This window comes from Lactuca virosa, chromosome 4 (genome assembly GCF_052849685.1).
Source record: "Lactuca virosa cultivar CGN04683 chromosome 4, Lactuca_virosa_CGN04683_v6, whole genome shotgun sequence".
Lineage (NCBI taxonomy): Eukaryota > Viridiplantae > Streptophyta > Magnoliopsida > Asterales > Asteraceae > Lactuca > Lactuca virosa.
In genome coordinates, this window is record NC_136429.1 from 98454753 (window position 1) to 98478322 (window position 23570).

Here is a 23570-nt window from a genome sequence, read left to right on the forward strand (position 1 = left end):
CATTTTATCTCATCACACATCAACTATCTACCCATGTTTTACCCAACATATTTGTAGATAAAAATACATATACAGTTTAAAACTTGTATAAAACATCAATTCAACAGTCACCTTAATTAAACAATTAATATAATTACACGTAGCACGTATTTTATAGAAAATACTTCATATCTAGGTGTAAGATGAAGGTGACTATACACTCACCTGATTTACTGAAAATCGGGCAGCAATTCGTTTCCTAAAACGTTCGTTTCTAATAAAACCGGGAGTTTTATTGAGAAACCGGGCTCTGCAAAGGTCGGGCTTCGAAACCGAAAAGATAAATTTTTCGGGCTTCTCGGGCACTTCGTGGCGTATTCCGGGTGTTATAATCGATACCGGGGCTTTGGGGGATGTTAATATGAAGGAAATATTGAAAAAGGGGTAAAAGATGGCAAGTTTCCAAATGTATCCGAGAAGGCTCGCAAGCCTTCTATTTATAGGAGGTCCGAAGTCGGCTTAGAAGAGAGGAGTCAGCAGCGAGGACACGCGGCATCAGCAGGGCGAGGGTGCGCAGGTGGCTCGCACGTGGGTTGCGCATGCGAGGGGCTCGGTGGCAGCCTCTGATTGGACTGAGGTCGAGTCCGAGGCTTCGGACGTGGCGCTATGGGGGAAGCTCGAATGCATCATCAGAAGGGTACGAGGCAGCTCCTGATTGGCCGAGCCTTCGGTCCGAGGAGAATGTGACACGCGTCGACAGGTGGCCTCGGATGACTCACGAGATCGGACACGCGTCGGATGCGAGGCGAGGACACGTGGCCGAAGTCCACGTATGCGAGATTTCTCGGTTTTGACATTTTTTTCTCGATTTTCGCGCCAAAACTTCTAAAATCCATAACTTTCGCATACGAGCTCCGTTTTTGACGTTCTTTATATGCACGCGTAGGTAAAATTACGCTCTACAACTTTCATTTAGATTTCATCAGCTAATTTTGAATTTAATTTTTATATTATTATTTTTAACAGACCGGGATAGGAAATCCGTTAAAAATTCATAACTTCTTCATCCGACGTCCGTTTTTGTCTGTCTTTTTACCGTTGTGCTACTATTGATGAGAACTTCGATTCTCGTTTAGGTCGTGTCGGCTAAAAATCACTCGATCTAAAATTCGAGTTTTTAGCTGTCTACTGCTAAGCTGAAACTTCGAAAAATCATAACTTCCTCATACGAAGTCAGATTTGGGCGTTCTATTTATACCTACTCTCGGTTTAACGAACACTACGACTTTCATTTAGATCACTAAGGCTAAAAACTAGTTTATCAAAAACTCACTTTTTACGACATTTGGCACCTTGCCGGTTTTGTCGCGAAACTTCGACAGGTCATAACTTCTTTGTTATAACTCGGAATTTGGTATTCTTTATATATTTGTAATCCTTGTCACGCCCACTACAACTTTCTTAATAGATACCGGCTTTAACTAATATTTATTTTTGACGCTCATTTTTATTCTTAATTAATTAAACCCTAATAATTAAGCATAAAACACATAATTCACATAATATTCACATAATTCATTTTCATTTCTTCAAAATGAGTTACAAAGGTTAACCTAGACTATAATGTCAATATTAATGCCTAGCCTAGAAACACGGGCATTACAATTCTCTCCCCCTTAGGATGATTCCGTCCCCGGAATCACACATCAGCAAACAAATGCGGGTAGCGACTCATCATGTCACTCTCCGTCTCCCAGGTGAGATTTGGCCCATTCGTATGTTTCCATCGCACAAGCACTAAATCGACCATCTTGTGTCGCAACTTCTTAGTCTTACGGTCAACGATTGCCTCAGGTTCTTCAATCAACCTCTTGTTTTCATCCAACCTTAATTCAGAAATGGGAATTATGCCGGGCACATCTCCCGTGAACTTTCTCAAATAACACACATGAAAGGTGTTATGAATACCCTCCGGTTCTTCCGGTAATTCTAGCTTGTAAGCTTGATTCCCGATCCTCTAAAGAACTTTAAATGGTCCAATAAACCTTGGACTCAACTTTCCCCTTTTACCAAATCTTATAAGTCCCTTCCACGGCAAGACTTTAAGTAAAACCGAATCTCCAACTTCAAAGAATATCGGTTGTGTTTTCTTGTCAGCATAACTCTTTTGTCGATCTTGAGCTGCTAACATCCTTTCCCTAATCACTTTTAACTTTTCAGTAGTTTGATGGACTATTTCAGGTCCCATAAACTGCTTTTCCCCAGCTTCCAGCCAACATGACGGCGTTCGACACTTTTCTCCATACAAAGCGTGATAAGGTGCCATCTTGATGCTTGAGTGGAAACTATTATTATAGGAAAATTCTACTAGAGGTAAGTGTTCATCCCAGTTACCTTGGAATTCTAGGGTACATGCTCTCAGCATATCCTACAATGTTTGAATCGTTCGTTCGCTTTGACCATCGGTTTGAGGATGGTAAGCTGTACTCAAACACAACTTGGTACCCAATTCCTCTTGTAGACTTCTCCAAAACCTTGAGGTAAAACGGCTGTCACGATCGGACACAATCGTTAACGGAACACCGTGAAGCCTCACAATTTCCTTCACATAAGAATTCACAAGTTTATCCATAGACCAGTTCTCGTTAGCGGCTATGAAATGCGCACTCTTAGTGAAGCGATCAACGACCACCCAAATCATGTCGTGACCGTTCCTTGTTCTGGGCAGTTTAGTCACAACATACATGGTAATGTCCTCCCATTTACCCATGGGTACAGGTAAAGGTTCTAAACTCCCATACGGTTTCTGATGTTGTTCCTTAACCCTAGCACAAGTTACACACTCGGCCACATACTTAGCAACATCGAGTTTCATCGTCGGCCACCAGTAATAGGGTTTTAGATCCCTATACATTTTCGTACTGCCGGGATGAATCGAGTACATGGTTTTGTGAGCTTCTTCCATCAGAAGATCTCTTACTCCTCCCGTCTTAGGTACCCAAATCCTATCTTTGAATACCTTCAGTCCTTGACCGTTTGTATCAAACACCAACGTTTTGCCCAAACGTTCCTCCTTCCGGTCATTTTTCTCTAAAGCTTCCTCCTGAGCTTTCTTTATACTTTCCACAATTGTAGAGACAACTTCAATTCTCAACGCTCTTGGCCTTTTCTTTTCAAGATTCACCTTCCGACTGAGAGCATCAGCAACAACATTCACTTTACCAGGGTGGTAAAGTATCTCACAGTCGTAGTCCTTGAGTAACTCCAGCGCCGTTGCCTCATGTTCAATTCTTTCTGATTAAAGAGATATTGAAGACTCTTATGATCAGTGAAAAGTTTGCATTTAGTACCATAAAGATAGTGCCTCCATATCTTTAAGGCGAATACTACCGCTGCCAACTCCAGATCATGAGTGGGGTAGTTCTTTTCATGCTCTTTCAATTGCCTCGATGCATACGCTATCATTTTATCCCTTTGGGTCAGAACACAACCTAACCCAACTCTAGAGGCATCACTATAAACTGCGAAGTCATCAACTCCTTCAGGTAACGAAAGAATCGGTGCTTCATACAATCTCTTCTTCAACTTCTCAAAGGCTTCATTATGCTTCTCATTCCAAGCATAAGTAGCTCCTTTGTGGGTCAAAGTTGTTAATGGAGTAGCAATCGAAGAAAAGCCTTGGATAAATCGGCGATAAGATCCGACTAATCCTAAAAAGCTTCGAATCTCCGTAGGACTTTTTGGTTGTTCCCACTTCATCACAGCTTCAATCTTTGCTGGGTCAACCATTATTCCTTCTTGGTTAACCACATGACCTAAAAAATTGGACTTCTTGAATCCAAAATTCACATTTTGAGAGCTTTGCATACAACTTCTTCTTTTTCAGAACTTCTAGCAGCTCACGCAGATGCTTTTCATGCTCCTGCTTGCTTTTCGAATAAATCAAGATATCGTCTATGAATACTATCACGGATTTATCAAGGTATGGTTTACAAACCCTGTTCATCAAATCCATGAAAGCTGCTGGGGCATTGGTTAGTCTGAACGACATAACCAAAAATTCATAGTGTCCATATCTTGTTCTGAACGCAGTCTTTTCGATATCCTGCTCTCTCACCTTTAGTTGATGGTATCCCGACCTAAGATCGATCTTCGAGAAATAGCTCAAACCTTGCAACTGGTCGAACAGGTCATCGATCCTCGGCAACGGGTACTTGTTCTTTATCGTCGCTTTATTCAGCTCTCTGTAATCGATGCACATTCTCATGCTCCCGTCTTTCTTTTTTAAAAACAACACAGGGGCTCCCCAGGGCGATGAACTAGGTCGAATGAAACATTTGTCCAATAACTCCTGAAGTTCTGTCATAGGTTCTTTTATCTCTGTTGGTGCTAATCGATACGGTGCTTTTTCTATCGGCGTCGTTCCTAGTAACAAGTCGATACGAAATTCTACTTGTCGATCAGGGGGCAATCCGGGAAGATCTTCGGGAAAGACTTCCGGATAATCACACACCACCGGAATATTCTGCACCTCCTTCTTTTCCTTCTTAGCATCGATCACGAACGCTAGATATGATGTAAATCCCTTGGCCAAACACTTTCTGGCTTTCATTAGGGAAATGATTCCAGAGTTTACTCTGCATTTGTCTCCATACACCATACACGACTCTTTCCCTGGCGGGTTTACTTTTACTATCTTCTTCCTACACAATATCTCGGCATCATTGGCGCTAAGCCAATCCATTCCTAAAACTATGTCGAAACCATTTAACTCAATAGGCAATAATTCCTCGTGGAACTTATTCCCATCCAAGTCAATGAGGATGTTTTTCATACGATGGCTAACAGGTACAAACTTGCCACTAGCAATCTCGACTATTATAGCATTAACTAGTCTATCTACAGGCAAAGCTAGTTTTCTACCAAATTCATGCGAAATAAAGGAGTAATTGGCTCCAGAATCAAACAAAATTTGGGCAGGCAATTCGTTTACGAGAAAGGTACCTGAAGCGACACCGGCTTCTTCTTTCGCAGCTTCGAGTGTCATCTGAAAGGGTCTCGCCTTCGGCTTTGGTGGAAGATTGGGCTTTGCTGCATCCTTCCTCTTTGGACATTCTTTAAAAACATGCCCTTCTTCATGGCACTCAAAACATACCCTCTTGTCGGACGGACACACGTTGGCATAATGCCCAGTCTTTCCATATTTGTAGCAAGTCACCCTCTCACTACATTTCCCAGAGTGCTTTTTCTTGCACTTCTCACACCATTTCACTTCGCCTCCTCCTCCTCCTCCTCCAAATTTTCTCGAACCAGTCTTTGAGAACTTGTTCTTTTTATTGGAACCTGAAGTTCCTTCAAACTTTCTCTTTTCGCCAACTTTTGCCCTCTCCAGACCTTTCTCTCTGATCTGAATCTCAACATTCTTAGCAGCCCAGATGGCGGCTTTCAAAGTGGTTGTTTGCTTAACCATCGGACCAAAGTCCGCTGGTAATCCGAGGGCAAACTTGTTGACCTTAGAGAGTTCAGTTGGAACTAGATGAGGAACAAGCTTCATTTTTTCCGTAAAACTAGCAGCGTATTCAGTAACGCTCATCTTTCCCTTCTTTAAATTCTGGAACTCATTATTAATTTCCAGAAGATCCTGCTCAGAGTAGTATTGCAATTTCAGTTGTACCACAAAGTCTTCCCACGACATCTTGCTAGCTTCTCCCTTGGTCATCGAGTCAGCTAGTAACTTCCACCAGCTCAACACACCAGACTTTAACAGAGGAATTACAAGTGCGGTCTTTTGTTTGTTGCTGCACTCACAACTTTCAAACATCGTCTCCATTTCGGAGATCCAATTCATGACTTCCACCGGTGTCGGACTTCCAGATAGACACGACGGTTTAGATGCCATGAAATCTTTGTATTTGCATCCGCGTCCATCAACTCCTCCATCCTGGTTGTTTTGTTTAACTATCGGTGGGTTGGCTTGACCAAGAGTCCCACCGTAGTTCCCTCCTACTGATTGCCCTTCATTCAACTCGGGCTGTTCAACAGGTATCGTAGTTTCTTCCCTATTCTGTTGTAGTAATTTCCTTGTCTCCTCCATCTGGCGATCTAACATCATCTGCATCATTGCTTGTACCCCAGCCATCGTCATTGGCTCAGGTGCAGCTCCTACAACAGGTACTTGCTCAACTACTTGAGGTTGAGGTTGAGGTTGTTGATCCCTGTTTCCGTTTGCATTTGCAACTCCACTACGAGTTCTTGCCATTATAATCTATATACTGAATAAGGCGAATTTAGGTCTTTATCCTCGATAGGTATTTAAATTCTCTTATCACTCCGAAATGTTTACATGTTAGTTCTAATCTCGTAATCATACACTTAGAATCCTACACACATAAGGTTTCAAGATCCGGTCGGCAACAGACCATAGATCCGAACAAATAATGGCATATATGTCAAACATATAACATTCAGCACATAAAAGCATTTTAGGCATCTTTCCTAAAATAAACTAGTGCTCGTGTCTAAAATATGGTAGACACTTATATCACAATCATCACTTAGCATTCTAAGTTTAAGTCTAGAAATCCTACAATTTCTTAGTTCGCTTAAACTGATGCTCTGATACCAACTGTGACATCCCCTAATTTCTCGGCCAGAAAAGACCGATTTAATTTATGCTTTTTAAAATAAAATCAGAGAAATCTTTTTAAAAGATGTTGCGGAATTGGTCCCCAAAACAAAATATGATAAAAGTTTATCAAAACCTTTCTTTAAGAAATATATAATTTCATTTCATATCAAAACCTCGGGATGTCATGTTCCGATACAGATCAAAATCATAAACAAGACATTATAAGCCTTACAACAGTTATTTACAACTACTGGCCTATAATAAAAAAAAATCTCTCATCGTCCTCCGACTATACTCGGGGTCCACTACCTGTAACATAAAAAGCTGAGTGGGTCAGGCTTGGGAACCTGGTGAGCATATAGGGTTTTCAACCCACAGTAATAATAAACTTATTAAGTTCATCAATCAACAATAACCCTGAATACCCATTCCCGTTATCCTCACTTTACGTCCCTAAACACTTTTCACAAGGGACCTAGCCTAAAGAATGTCATCGGGATGGACACTACTGCTAAGGGGTTTCCTCAGCCATACATGTCCTAAAGGCAACCATGAGGGGGATGGAGTACAACGAATGAACACCCAAGTTCATTAACACCTACAGGTTGCGGGCCTGCCAGCGTTCCACTGAACTGTCTAGAAAAGTCCGTGGTCGTAATCCAAACTCCGCTAGATGACTGAATCACAATCACATCGAGGCCTCTCATCATTTTATCTCATCACACATCAACTATCTACCCATGTTTTACCCAACATATTTGTAGATAAAAATACATATACAGTTTAAAACTTGTATAAAACATCAATTCAACAGTCACCTTAATTAAACAATTAATATAATTACACGTAGCATGTATTTTATAGAAAATACTTCATATCTAGGTGTAAGATGAAGGTGACTATACACTCACCTGATTTACTGAAAATCGGGCAGCAATTCGTTTCCTAAAACGTTCGTTTCTAATAAAACCGAGAGTTTTATTGAGAAACCGGGCTCTGCAAAGGTCGGGCTTCGAAACCGAAAAGATAAATTTCCCGGGCTTCTCGGGCACTTCGTGGCGTATTCCGGGTGTTATAATCGATACCGGGGGCTTTGGGGGATGTTAATATGAAGGAAATATTGAAAAATGGGTAAAAGATGGCAAGTTTCCAAATGTATCCGAGAAGGCTCGCAAGCCTTCTATTTATAGGAGGTCCAAAGTCGGCTTAGAAGAGAGGAGTCAGCAGCGAGGACACGCGGCAGCAGTAGGGCGAGGGTGCGCAGGTGGCTCGCACTTGGGTTGCGCATGCGAGGGGCTCGGTGGCAACCTCTGATTGGACCGAGGTCTAGTCCGAGGCTTTGGACGTGGCGCTAATGGGGAAGCTCGAATGCATCATCAGAAGGGTACGAGGCAGCTCCTGATTGGCCGAGCCTTCGGTCCGAGGAGAATGTGACACGCGTCGACAGGTGGCCTCGGATGACTCACGAGATCGGACACGCGTCGGATGCGAGGCGAGGACACGTGGCCGAAGTCCACGTATGCGAGATTTCTCGGTTTTGACATTTTTTTCTCGATTTTCGCGCCAAAACTTCTAAAACCCATAACTTTCGCATACGAGCTCCGTTTTTGACGTTCTTTATATGCACGCGTAGGTAAAATTACGCTCTACAACTTTCGTTTAGACTTCGTTGGCTAATATTGACTTTAATTTTTATATTATTATTTTTAACAGACCGGGACAGGAAATCCGTTAAAAATTCATAACTTCTTCATCCGACGTCCGTTTTCGTCTGTCTTTTTACCATTGTGCTACTATTGACGAGACCTTCGATTCTCGTTTAGGTCGTGTTGGCTAAAAATCACTCAATCTAAAATTCGAGTTTTTAGCTGTCTACTTCTAAGCTGAAACTTCGAAAAATCATAACTTCCTCATACGAAGTCAGATTTGGGCGTTCTTTTTATACCTACTCTCGGTTTAACGAACACTACGAATTTCGTTTAGATCACTAAGGCTAAAAACTAGTTTATCAAAAACTCATTTTTTACGACATTCGGCACCGTGCCGGTTTTGTCGCGAAACTTCGACAGGTCATAACTTCTTCGTTATAACTCGGAGTTTGGTATTCTTTATATATCTGTAATCCTTGTCACGCCCACTACAACTTTCTTAATAGATATCGGCTTTATCTAATATTTATTTTTTACGCTCATTTTTATTCTTAATTAATTAAACCCTAATAATTAAGCATAAAACACATAATTCACATAATATTTACATAATTCCTTTTCATTTCTTCAAAATGAGTTACAAAGGTTAACCTAGACTATAATGTCAATATTAATGCCTAGCCTAGAAACACGGGCATTACATCAATACTCAATCAAGATTCTGAACAATTTTTAAGAAGTAATAATGTAATGTTGCAGAAATTGCAAATAAGAGCAGGGGTATTTTTGGAAGTTTTCTTATTCCGGTTCCAAAATTCCGGTTCCAATCTTGGGTTTCCGGTCCCAATGTTCAAATTTCGGTTCCAACCGATTCCATACCCACTTTACCCGGTCCAATACCCAAAACCGAACCGGAACCGGTTCCGGTATACCGTTCCGGTTATCGGGTCTTATAATCCGTTAAATCCGGGTTCCGGGTTTTCCGGGTCCGGGTCCAACGGTCCGGGTTTGGACCCACTTTCATCCCTAGCTGATCGGTATGTAATCCCCGAGGTTTATCAGATCAAATGTTTTTGGTATTAGAGTGATGAATGATGAGTTGCAACCAGGGGCAATGTAACCTATCTTCTCAAAGTGTTTAACAAAATCAAAAATATCGTCCTTCATCAAGTCCCATTTAGAATTGATGAGTTTAAACGTGAAACCATTGGGACCCGGTGCTTTCTCCGCCCCGCAACACCAAACTGCTGATTTAACTTCATCAGGTGAGAAGCCTGTCTCCAAGAACATTTTTTGATCTTGAGATAACTTGCCGAAGTTGGGGCTCGTGAATTTTGGCCGGTTAGGCCAAGACTCATGAAATTTAGCAGCAAAGAACTCATGTACTTCCAATTTGATAGCTTTGGGATCAGTCACCCATACACTATTGATCATCAAGCCATGCAATATGTTTCTTCTGCACTTACTTTTAATGATACCATGGAAATATTTTGTATTCTCGTCCCCATCAAATATCCATTTCGCTTAGGCCTTTTGTTGTAGATCAAGATTGGCGATTTTCTCAAGTTCAAGAATTTTTGCTTTATCTTCCCTCCACAAAGCCCTTCCATGCTCACTAAGCGGTCTTGACTCTGCCACTTTCTCCAACCTATCCATTGTTAATCTCAACTCATTGAGAACACCTATTTCCTTTTGATATTCAGCAGTTCTCCAATCATACAGTGCTTTCTTTACATGTTTTAGTTTGGCAAGGAGAAACCTGTTTCCTTTTCCTTTTGATATCCAAATCCATTGAAAGATTCCCATGCCACATCAAAGATTCCGTTAAAAGAAGGCCTGTTTATCCAGGAATTGAAGAAACGAAACGGACGAGGTCCAAAGTCGACATTGGAGTTTTTTAGAATCAAGGGCAAGTGGTCCGAGTGCTCATGGGGAAGAGCAATAACAGCAGAGAGAGGTTGTTGATTGATGAAGTTGGTGTAAACAAGAAATCTGTCAATTTTGCTGAACTTATGGCCTTCCTCCCTATAGAACGTGAATTTTCTGCCCCCACCCCCCCATTTGAAATTCATGCAAATCAGCATCGCTGATAAAATTGTTAAAGTATGTGGCGGAGCGATAACAAAATTGAGAGTTCATTCTGTCCTCCGGTGATCTAACTGCGTTAAAGTCCCCAAAGGACACCCAGTTTCTAGTTTCTAGCAGAAGAGTTTTTCAAGGTGAGCAATTCTGACCAGAGGTCCCTTTTTGCAGTAATTTCTTGTGGGGCATACACATTCACCACCGAAGTAATACCCTGAAGGCCTTTCCAATGATCAGTTATTACAATGTAGTAACGGGAGATTGTTGAACTAATTTTAGTGAAAATACAAGGGTCCCAAAGGCATATCAAACCACCAGATCTTCCAGTTGGATTAACTGCATCCACTTCATAATTTGTAGAACCCCAACACCCAACCAGATCAATGAGATTAACGTCTGTCACAAAAGTTTCTTGGAGGCCGATGAAATCAATCTTATGAGCATTTTTAATTTTATTAATCCAGACTACTTTATTGGAATCACCCACACCCCTGACATTTAGGCTCATAATATTCATCTGGAATTAACAGTTGCACCTTCACCTTAAGCTTCGTTGTTGAGAATTTTGACCAAGTGGTCGCTATTCTCCGCCTCCATTTGAAAACCCACGTGTTTGCTGACACTAGAGATGAAACGAACTTCATTTGAAGATGAGGAACAATCTTCATTTGCTGATTCTGAAAAAGAATTCGAGACGGTGACATTCAGATCAAAATCACCATCAAGACGACGAGGAATATGGCTTTGCTTGGAGATGTCGGATGACATACTTCTGAGTTTTCTTTTCTTAGAGAGGGGTTCTTTGGTGTTAAAAGGGGGAACATTGACTGGATCGTGGTTGCTGTCGTAAACAAATGGGTCGGTTGTAGCTGGATCTAATAACTTGGCATAAAGCAATTCCATATTTCTAAACAGGTTGAAGATATGGATCTTATAACTTGGCATAAAGCAATTCCATATTTCTAAACAGACGAACAAAAAAAGTCTTCGGTGGCAAACAAAAAATTTCGTGAAAAGCAAAATTACAAAAACTGTGGGGCTTGTATAGCAATATTTACTATAAAAAGGTAAGTTACGATATATGTAATTATTTATTTAAAATATAATCTGTTTTTTAATGTTAAACATAAGAAGTGTAGACTTGAAGTATTACACTATGCTCACATTGATAAAAAAAACGGTATTTGCAGTCCTATAGCTCAAGCAGTAGTTCTATAGCTCAAGCAGTAGTACATATGTGTTTAATTATAATTTTATTGTATAGGTGTTTATTTATACTAAATTGTTAATCATTTTTGGAAAATACAAAATGAGTTACTGCGCGAATTCCAAGAACAAACTCAACGGCTAAACGAAGAAAGAGCTCTAACCCCACAAGAACAAAAAGCTACTTTTGAGAAAGTATTAGGTGAACGGCGTGACCATATTAAAGGAATCAGATGTAAACCTTCTGCATTTATGTCAACTGTGTATTGGGGAGACTCATCATCAGTGGCAGATCCAACCCGAAAGTCAAGTGGGGTGCACAATTAACCGTTGACCATGGATAATAATAATAATAATAATAATAATAATAATAATAATAATAATAATATCATTAAAACTTTCAACTAAATATCATTTTACAATTGAAATCTATGAGGACACATAACTAAGAAACGGTTGATAAAATTTTAAGTTGCAACCTTGGAAATTTTTCTCTTTCAACCGTGTAAATTACACAATCATTTAAAATGCATCCGAAATTCGACTCCGCAAATCCAAATTTACAAGTTTCACCACAGAAAAATATCCCTCCACAGTTATGCGGTCGCAACCGGCAAGACCAATGACAACATCACTAACCGATAAATCTAAGGAAAAGAAAAATGCACATCGGTTTCCACCATCACTTTAGCAAGGTCGGATATACTCTTCAAAGTAGCAAATCTTCCATCTTGTTGCATATGAGAGGAGTAAACCTAAAGTTCATGTAGAATATTCATCCTATCTTTATAGCTAAAATCATGTGGATAGTAATTGATCAACTCCCGTAACTTTGGTGGGTCAAAGCCACAAAATGAATCACGTGGATTCAAACCCGTCATACAAATCAACAATACGTAAGCTACTTCAATAAAACTATCATTAAACTCTTGAATTTGCATATCCAAAACCATGTTAAAACAAAAAAAACTCGTAACAATGATGATTGGAGATATTGGTATGGTGTATTTGATTTCTTGGATTAACATAAACTTCCTCCATGTTCAATATTCGAATTTCATTATTCTCACAAAAAGAGGTGATGTCCAACATAAGTGAATCAAACCAATCATTTCTCATCTTTTTTAACGTTGTAGCGGTTGATTTCACCAAACTTATAGCATTCACGATATTTTAATCCTTTCTTTTTAGAGCTTGTGACAATATGTTTGTGATCCCCAAAATTTTCAACATCAACTGCAAATGGAACACAAAATCGAACGATCGAAAATATATTCAAAGACTACTTGCTTGACGTTGACTAAAACTATTAAGGCCTTCATCTTCAACATATTCAAGCACATCAATAACAGATGAAAACAAACCAACCAAATGTGATAGAGTTTTGTAATGAGAATTCCAACGTATATCTCCGACACTAGTAAGAGAAAGCTCTTGGTTTTATCCACTTCCGGTTTCAATTTCACCGCGACGAATGGATTCTTCTAGTTGAACCTTTTAACTTACGTGCATCATATATGTTCGTTTACAAGAAGCACACACAACATTCATTAGAACACCTACCATATCAAAAAAGTCTCCAACATCGAGATGTTTTTTTTGCAACCGCCACAATAACTAGCTGAAGTTGGTGAGCAAAGCAATGAACATAATATGCAAATGTATTTTCTCTCATGATTAAAGATTTTAAACCATTAAACTTCCCACTCATATTGCTTGCTCCATCATAACCTTGACCCCTGATCTTCCTCAAACTCAATCCATATTCATAAAATAAAGAGTCGATAGCAGATTTTAGCGACAACGCCGATGGCTCTTTCACATGAACAAGACCAATAAACCTTTCTTTAACAATCCTACATGTAACATATCACAAAACTACCGCCATTTGTTCTTTTTTAGATATATCGTTGGATTTGTCAACTAATAAAGCAAAAATATCATCACCAATTTCTTCAAACATTGATTTAATTACTTCTTGTGCGAAACAATCAGAAATATCCTTTTGAATGCATGGAGCCATCATTTGATTGTTCCTCGAAGAATTTTGTAATGTAACTTTATATACACTCTCATTTTGTTGTCGAATCAAATTCAATGTTTCCAAGAAATTTCCTCTAAAAGAGACATTTCAGACTTATCGTGACCGCGGAAAGGTAATGCACATTTCAACAAATATCTACAAGCATCAATGGATGTAACACCCATAAAAATCATGCCAAATTTAAACATTTTAAAACATTTCAAAACCAATGATTATTACAATTTATTTTCAAAATAGTTTAAACATCAGAGTATCCCCAGAATCAAATCATGAAAATATAAGGAGGTGCACGATCATGCATTCGCTTTCCCGCGATCATTAGAAGTACCTGAAATAAAATCAACAACTGTAAGCTCGAAGCTTAGTGAGTTTCCCCCAAAATACCAACGCCATACAGATATAACCATATCATATAAACAAATACAGCATGCATAATGAGCCATCAGTCTGAATGGACCGCCTCACAGGCCATCAGTCTATCTGGACCGATCTCCGACCCATCGACACGTCTGTACCACCTCTCAAGGCCTTCAGCCTATCCAGACCGCTCGTTGGGCCTTCAGCCTGACTAGTATGCCCTAACCGGGTCTGCAGTCTATCCGGTCTGCCCTGGGTATCTTGGCCTACAGCACAAAGCAGGACCTGCCTCAACCTAATCCCCAAACCAACAAACATGTGCACATAAATATCATACGTTAGGTAGCATGTACAGATAGTCATACAGACCTAACAAATCACTAACATGGCAACCATCCTATAACCAGGATACCGATCTAACCGATCACTAACATAGCAACCATCCTATCCTCAGGATACCGATCTAACAGATCACTAACAAGGCAACCATCCTATAACCAGGATACAAATCATAAAGCATATCATGCAGTAAACCCAGATAGAAATCCGAAAAGGGTCGGCATTGGTGCCTTAGACCCTGTTGATATAGTGAGGAGAACTCAACTCACAAGTAGCTCGAAGTGATAAAGTCAAACTCCACAAAATGCAGCTCCAAGTCCAACACCTACGTCCACCAATGATTCACTTCCATAAACTCCCAAATTACCAAAATACCCCCAGAAGTCAAACTAGTCAACCCTTGGTCAAAGTCAAAGTCAACGGTCAAAGTCAACAGTCCATGTTGACCCGACTCGTCGAGTGCACCTAGCAACTCGTCGAGTTCCTTAAGGACTCAAAAATCACCAAAACCCTAATTGACTCGCCGAGTTTCCAACTAACTCGTCGAGTCCTTGCATGTCCAGATGTTGGGGAAAACCCTAACTGACTCGTCGAGTTCATGCAGAATCAAATACGGGCAATCTTCATCCGACTCGCCGAGTCGGCTAAGCGACTCGTCGAGTTCATGCAATCCATTTCTTATTTAGACGTTTTTAAGCCACCCCAAAGCTTCAAATTGTAGATCCAACTTCCTAAGGCACAAATTCTACGTAAAGTTGCAAACTTTACGTGCATGCAAGGTCTTAAAGGCTTAGAACACTAAAACCAACTCTAAAATGAGGTTTAGGGCATGATGAGGGGTTCATATGAGATAAAGTTGATAACTTTATGAGTTTGAGACCTGGAGGAGTCCAGATCTGAAGTTGCAACTTCAGATCATGGCTAATACCCGAAATGACTCCCAAATATACCAAAGATGGCCCCAAAACCTAAGCATGAAGAGATCTAGCTAAAGATAAGCCAAGGTAACGACTTGTTACCTTCAAAATGATGCCAAGATGAAGTAGAGTCAGATCCACAAGCTCATCTTTGCTCCAAGCTTCTTATACTTCACACCTTCTTCACAAAATGCACCAAAATCACTCTTTAAGCCTCACAAACACTCAAGAACAAGGTTAATAGCGATTAGGGTTTCTTCTGGCCGTCAAGAGGTGATAAGGGACTGGAGGTAAGGACTTAAGGTCCTTTAAATAGGGTGCAAACCCTAAAAATTAGGGTTTCATCTCCCAGCTCGTACTCGTCGAGTCCGGGTCCTCCGACTCGTCGAGTAGGTCCAATAATCCACGCGGCTAAACCCGCCTCTACATGACGAGTTAAGGCAACCAACTCGTCGAGTAGGTCCACGAACATGTACATAATGCTTTAAAACTCATACCTGGGAGTCGGGGTGTTACAATAGAAGAAGTTAATCGAATTCGATGTTCACTCTTAGCAATCTCATTTTGCTTATGAAGAGCTGTAGCAATTGATTAATTTTGTCTCATTAAATCTTCATATTTTTTAAGGGCAATGTAATGTGAACTATTACATTATCTCCCTCGTGAGTTTTAAATCTTTCTGGTTTATTCCAACTAGTAAAGCCTTTCGTCACAAAAGCATCACCCCATCCTTTTTACTTGATCCATATTTAACTAAATAACAACACAAACAAACTGCTTCGTCTTTTTTCACACTATACTCCAACCAATTTCTGTATTCATCAAACCAAGTTGGGTTAAATATTTTGTCTTTTTTCCTATCTCTCTTGGTGGAAACTTATGAACATGCGGTTGAGAAGGTCCTCTCATAAGATATTTTCTCCTTATTTCATCTCTTTGATTAGGATGATAATGTGAAAAAAATTTCTATTAGTTGAATCCCAAGGAATGTCAATCATTTTATGTTCAATCGGGACTGATGGAATAGACCTATGTTGGGGGATTTTATTAGAGAAATTTCAGGATGAAGATGCTTCACTTGTTGAAGGTTTTCTTTTTTGAAATCTTTCCATTTCCCTTGTTAAATAGTCACTGAACCTGTTAATAGTAAATATAAAACGTAATTTATTAAAATTCTGGTTGAAAAAAAATAAACAAAATATAATTAACCATTTTATTTTGATACATATGAGTTAACATTATTAAACAAAATTTAGATAACCACATTTGACAATTATCTGACAATCATGTATATATATACTGTAGAAATAAAAAAACTAAAAAAACTTCAACATTTGACAAAAGAACCTGTTACGATTTGTTTTTCTTTCTAGGAACACCCACAAATAAAAAACTAAAAAAACTTCAACATTTCAAAAAATCCCAATGAATCAACATATTTAAAAGCATTCTAACATAAACAATCTTAAAGATTCAACATATTTAACCAAACAATCTTCAAAAAAAACATACCTATACTAGGTACTAAAAGAAACATAGTTCTGAGGTAAGATGAACTCCCGGAGCAGTTTTTGTGGTTGGCCGGTTGTCTCTGACTCTCCGATAACTCCTTAAGTAGGCGATGACTAGGTTGAAAACATAAGAAAAATGGAGCTTATTGGGGAAAATGGGGGAGTTTAGGGGGGAGAGAGAGAGAGAGAGAGAGAGAGAGAGAGAGAGAGAGAGAGAGAGAGAGAGAGATAATTGACTACTGAGAGTAAAACGAAAGTTGCTGAAATTTTCAGTCAAAAGTCAATGGGGGCCAATTAAATTTTCAAGGGGGTCCATCTTTAAAAAAACTTATATATATTTCATGTGGGGCCCACTTCCAAGTGGAGCCATACAACCCACTAACTAAAGCATAGCTACAACATTGTTCATCACAACCGCAACCATATATGTAAGTATTGATGAATGCATGCTACTTTGGTATTTTGATAATTGGTAATTTGATAGTTTGATAGTTTGATATGTAAGTTTATGTTGATAGCTAGATAAACTGGTAATTGTTAGTTTGGTTCTTGGTTTAACCTAGAAGGTAATTAAATAGTTTGTTAGTTTGGTAATTGGTAATTCGATAGTTTGCTATTTTGTTAGTTTGGTAATTGGTAATTGGTAGTTTGCTTAAATTTTGGTAATTGTTAGTTTGGTTTATGTTGATAGTTTAACTTATAAGTTTATATATTGTTATTTATGATGTAGTTGGAGAATTGAACATCGAAACTCAACGATCCGATTTGTAGTGCAGAACTTCTTAGCATGGATTGTGAAGAATAAAGTACCAGGTGATACCGGAGAAAATGAAGAGAATCAGGACGATGAAACACGTCAAATTAATTTTTCTCTCGTTAGACTTTAGTATATGTATGATATTATAACACTTTTGCCACTTAAGTGTATGATATTACAAAACTTTTGTTATTTATTTTGGTATAAGTCTGATATTATAACATTTTTGGTACTTAAGTGTATGTCGTTATGTAACCGTTTTTCTGAATTTAATGTTTCATGTTTTATGCATTTAATTTCATTTATGTACCGACAATAGGTGCATTAGCGGCGACTTGCGTCATTCTGATGACTTAATAAGAGTGCCAATACTTGTTAGCGGCGTTTTTTTAGCAATAGCGACGAGTCAATAGCGGTGAATTTGGGTGGCTTTAGCAGTTATTTTTGTCGCCCCTAATGCTCTCTTTTCTTGTAGAATAATGTGCACCATCTACCCCAGACCCTTTTCATGGTATATCCTCCCTCCCTAGCTATTTTGAGTGTTTATGGACAAGCCAAACTTGTAATTAAGACTTGCTTCACCCAGATCAAATTAATACATATAAGGTAAAGTTCAAGAACTAGTAATTAGTAATTGGGGAAAGGACATAAATTCGCCCACAATGTTTGTAAGGGTGGTCGGTTAAGTCCCTAAAGTTAGTTCGTTGTATTACAGGGGCATAAAGTCGGAAGCAACCTGCCTTTTTGGTCATCGTGACCTATTTTAGCAGGTTTCAGTGTCACATATGCAAGATTTGCCCCATCAACCATGACATGTGGGTTCTCTAGGTAGGACCAATTCCATGGTATTCATTTCTTCATCGTTCAAAACAATAAGAACATGAGTGGGCTCCGCTAATCCTTTTTTATCATGGCTGCCAGACTTGGTGAACAATATTACCACAGTACATCACCTCTTTCATCTACCCTCTATTTCCTTTTAGTTATCGAAACTTAGAGGATGCGGTATGGGGGGGGGGGACACCGCCCCCCCTACTCGTTTTTGCTCGTTATGTTGCATCTTGTGGTAACGAGGACGAGATAAAACAAGAAAGATGATTGACTATCTTCTTCATCAACCAATCAAATAATTTTCTCTATTTTCTCTCTCTACCTCTTAACATGATATAACATGTGGAACACCATTTCCCCATTGGTGTCATGGTGGTGTTATTGATGAGGTGGCACAAATTTGGTGTTACATTCAGTTGCCCACACCCAATGCTCTTAAAGATGTAATCATCGGCGAGCCTCTTGCCTCAAATGATGATTTTATCTTACCCAATCATGATTTCTCCCAAAAGGCCCACGTTTCATCTTTCAAACTTGTAATTTCCTTTCCTTTTTTATAAAGAATCTCACGATTGATGTTCATGGATGCCGTTTAAGTACCTGGAGATGTACATGAGATCAATCGAAGATCTAGCTAGCTTTTGGTGCAACATAAATAAACTTATAATAGCTAGCAGGTTATGAGAGCAATTAGTTTTTAATAAGATAGGACTATGTTTCGTGGATTAGCACACCCAATTCAGAAAACGCACATATGAACATCAAGAGGGAAGAGAGACAATTAGGGTAAATGCTTAATTCTTTATAGCTAATAGAAAAGTACCGAAAGCAAAAACTTATTACACGGAAATGAAAAAGATAAACTACTTATACTCTAAAATCAAGCTAAAAATCACGTTTGTGCCATTTAATTGCCTCAAGAATGAGACTCCACAAACTCCTTCATACTATGAACTTCATTCTGAATGACTAGGTCACAAATTTTGACAAAGTCAAAATTATTTTCAACACTTAGTACATTAGCTTTATCTATTTTCGTTCGTAATTTGTGAGCGCCATTCGTTTTATAATGTGCTAATTCTTCAACTCATAGCTAGAGTAAGAATGACGCTAGGATACTAGCGGCATGAAAGAAGCGGTGAAAATAAATAGAAGTGTGGCAAACCTTATTCTAATCAATGACATGTCAAGGTTGATGAGGCAAATCTTGCGTATGCTAAAATAGTTCAAGGTGACTAAAAAACAGGTTTTGTTCTGATTTTATGCCCCTATAAAGAAATAAAATAGTTTTAGAGACTGAATCGACCAACCCTATAAACATTGTAATGCATTTATGTAATTTCCATCGGTAATTAATATGTCATTACCATTTTTTGACTCGATTTGTTTGTTATTTATTTATTTATTTATTTATTTATTTATTTGTATTTGAATATTTTTTTAGACAAAACTGCAAAAATGGTCCCCGTGGTTTCTCATTTTATGTGGTTAAGGTCTAAATCTTTGAAAAGTTGTAGATTTGGTCATTTTCAACAAGTTTTGTTGTGGTTTTGGCCATTCTGCCGTTAACTTTAACAGCTTGGCTGTTAACTTTTTTAAAATGACTATTTCACCGTCGGGGACCATTTCTACAACCAAACTACAAGGACCATTTCTACATATCTGCTTTTATTTTTTTATTGAATTATTATATATTAATAAATGTTATTTTTATATATGTTATTTATATATTAGTAAATATTATTTTATTAGATTATTAATTTCTTTTAATTATTTTTTTTTAATTTCTTTGTTATCGGATATTTTAGTTGAATTATTATATATGAATAAATATTATTTTTAATATATAATATTTATATATTAATATTTTATTATATTGGATTATTAATTTATTTTAGTTAATTTGTTTATTGGAGTAATTCTTTTAGTAGATTATTATATATTAATAAAAATTAGTTTTAATTTATAATATTTATATCCTAATAAATATTACATTATCAGATTATTAATTTCTTTTAGTTAATTTTTTTAATTCTTTTTTATTAGAATATTACTTTAATTTTTTTTATATAATAAATATTATTTTGTTGGATTATTAGTTTATTAGTTTATTTTTAATTTATGCTATTAATTCTTTTTAATTTTATTAGTTCCATTACAAAATCGCCAGAATACGCGAAAGCATTGCCTCTCATCATCGAAAATAGTCATGATCACCTTAAAACATCTTTATTGGAGGTTGGACAGAAACCCACCAACCTTTTTACAACCAATGATGACGGTAGTCAGATGCGATAACACAACTACCATCACCCGATCACCACCACCACTTTTAATGTTTATAGGAGTTTGTTGCACATTGTGTGTGATATGAAGGATTTCAACGGATTATGAAGAGGTTGTCGCAGGTGGCTACCAGAGATGTTGGATGGAAAAAGTTAGTAGGGTTTCGTCGGACCTCCGATGAAGGCTTTTGGCGGTGATCCCGACGATTTTAGTTGATGAGCAGGCGACGCTTTTCCGTATTCCAATAACTTTGTGGTGGAACTAATAAAATAAAATAAAATAAATATTATACAATAAAATAAATTACTAATATAACAAATAATATTTATTATATAAAAATAATAAATTAAAAGTAATATTCCAATAAAAAAGAATTAATCCAAAAAAAAAGAATTAAAATACAATAATTACATAAGTATACATATGGACATCTAGATATCTATGCTTTGTGTGTTTCGTGCTTTGTGTGTTTCATTCAGGTTATAACTTATAAAAGGCATACATAAACTGGAGATCTATGCAGTTGGATACGATCGATGAATCCATAGCTATTCCATATATATACCTTCTTTGGCACTAACATCTCTTGGCATCATTATGTATCCACTAAATAGGTCACGGTGACTAAAAAAACATATTGTTTCCGATTTTATGTTCCTATAAAGCAACAAAATAACATTAGGAACTAAATCGGTCGATCCTTAAAACATTGTAGTGCATCTAGCTATGTCATTTCCCCCTAATAGTTAATATGCCATGACCATTTTTTTGGCCGGATGTGTTTGTTTGTTTTATGTGTTTTTATTTTATTTTTTATTTGAATATTTTTTATAGCCCAAACCTATCTAAATTATGGATTAGCCCCGACTATATTCTACATGGTATTCAGATATAGAATATACAAAGAAAACTTGTATTTGATTATACGTAGATTTATATTAATTAACAAGTATTTGTCTAGCATAGATTACAAGGACGGAAGGACCGGAATACAATAATTACATAAATATACATATGGACATCCAGATAGCTGTGATTTGTGTGTTTCGTTTAGGTTATAACTTATAAATGGCATGTATAAACTGGAGATCTAAGCAGTTGGATACGATGAATCCATAGCTATTCCACATAGACCTTCTTTGGCACTAACATCTCTTTGAATCATTATGTATCCTACTATCCCCCCAGCTGGCACCCCACGAATTTTTTACCAACCAGTACTTCATTCCATCATCGGTTACTCCATATCCAACTGCTGTAACACCATGGTCTAGATCAGTTCCACAATCCCCAGTAAACACGCCACCTGAATAGAACTGGAAACCCATGCCACTGGCGTCAATGGAAACTGATATGCGCTGATTGGCGACTGCCTGTAACAATGCGGATTCACTGTTGGCTGGCACTTTTTCATACCCAGTAATGGTGGCAGCATGGACAGCTTCTTCCTTGGTGTTGCAGGTTCCATCTGCTGCCTGATATGGGTAAGCCACCTCGGTGTTGATGCCTTTGTTTTTAACGATAAACTCAAAGCCATCTTCCATCTCGCCACCATCACATCCTTGATCTACACCACTCCTGTCACAGTCCACTAGCTCTTGCTCAGACAGTGAAATTAGTTTTCCAGTTGTGAGCTGAATAATTCCTTCCGTTGCAGCGATAGTTGAAAATGCCCAACAGCTTCCTATAGAATAAAATACACTAAATTATAACCACGATATTTTATATTTACGTATTGCCAATAGTGTAGAAATCAGTTTTTATGTTTTTGTTGTTTCTTTTATCGTTATATGCTTTATATTATACACAAATTTAACCACGATTACATTAAGTCGTTATCAACGTACCACATTGGCCTTGATCTTTAACTGGGGTAACAGCTCCTTTCTTTCTCCAATCCATGCTAGGTGGCACGGCAGTCACGTTTTCATACCTAAAAGGTGTTGTTCTTGCTGATCTTTTGTTTGATGAAAACTTATATCCATTACGAGCGGCTTTGAACTCTTCATTCGTTTGGTCTGCAAATTTGTTAATCGCTAGTTTGTAAGGCTGGTTTTCAGCACTATTGAAGGATTCAATGAATTCTACATTGTCCTTGAATATGTTGAAGCGCATTTTCTTCTCTGCGTCATCCTGGTACACACGTCCATAGCGTACCATCCACAGCTCATGTCTCTCAGAGATGGATAAATCACTTAACATGCGGCATGTAACTCCTGAAGACCACATCCCTACAAGATGAAAGCAAAACAAGTGCTGTGATTTCTGTGAAAAGAAAGGAAGAACAGAGTAGAACAGGGGATTAATTGCAAGGGTATTTTGGGGCAATTTTCTGCTGTATTCAACTGATAAAAAGACTGCAACATACAGCTCTTTAAATAACAAAAGACTTCCAAATAACTAGGACCACGACTACCACTATTTCAATGACCAACCGGTTACTTATTGACTCCTAAAAATACTGATGACTAAATCAAATAAAACCAACAAACTAGGAAAAGTAAATGACCAAGTCTTCAGTTGCAAGTTTGGATTAGAGTCCAACATGCTCCCCCTTAATCCGAAATTGCATTTCCAACATCTTTGACTGCCAAAAGTTCCTTCATTTCATTGAATTTGACCCTTGCCATTGCTTTTGTTAAGACATCTGCACGTTGTTCTTCAGACCTGACATACTTCACGATGATCTTTCCTTCCTCCACACATTCGCGTATGAAATGGAACCGAGCTTCAATGTGCTTGCTTCTCCCGTGAAAAACGGGGTTCTTCATCAATGAAATCGCAGATTTGTTGTCTACATAAAGAACAACCGGGTCAACTTGACGTTTGGTTAGATGACTGAGTAGTGCCCGTAACCAAACACTTTGACATGCTGCAGCTGTAGCTGCGATGAACTCTGATTCGCATGACGAGAGTGCAACACTTTTCTGCTTTTGTGAGCACCATGAAATCAGATTGTTGTTGAGGTAGAATGCCATTCCACT

The 23570-nt window shown here is 38.2% G+C and overlaps 1 protein-coding gene across 1 annotated transcript; it reads right to left on the reverse strand.

Annotated features, from left to right (window-relative positions):
• Positions 1 to 21731: 21731 nt before the first annotated feature.
• Positions 21732 to 22815, reverse strand: LOC145109932 (senescence-specific cysteine protease SAG39-like). Its single transcript, XM_079047040.1, has 2 exons — positions 22434 to 22815; positions 21732 to 22270 (listed from the first exon to the last, which is right to left on the reverse strand). The coding sequence occupies exons 1-2, from the start codon at positions 22813 to 22815 to the stop codon at positions 21732 to 21734; spliced, it is 921 nt and encodes a 306-aa protein (XP_078903166.1).
• Between the last annotated feature and the right edge of the window lie 755 nt (positions 22816 to 23570).

Coding starts and splice junctions, on each gene's coding strand:
- LOC145109932 (XM_079047040.1), bottom strand. CDS start 22,815: ATGTGGTCTTCAGGAGTTACATGCCGCATGTTAAGTGATTTATCCATC. Junction 22,271..22,433: donor TAAAGATCAAGGCCAATGTG/GTACGTTGATAA, acceptor TTTATTCTATAG/GAAGCTGTTGGGCATTTTCA.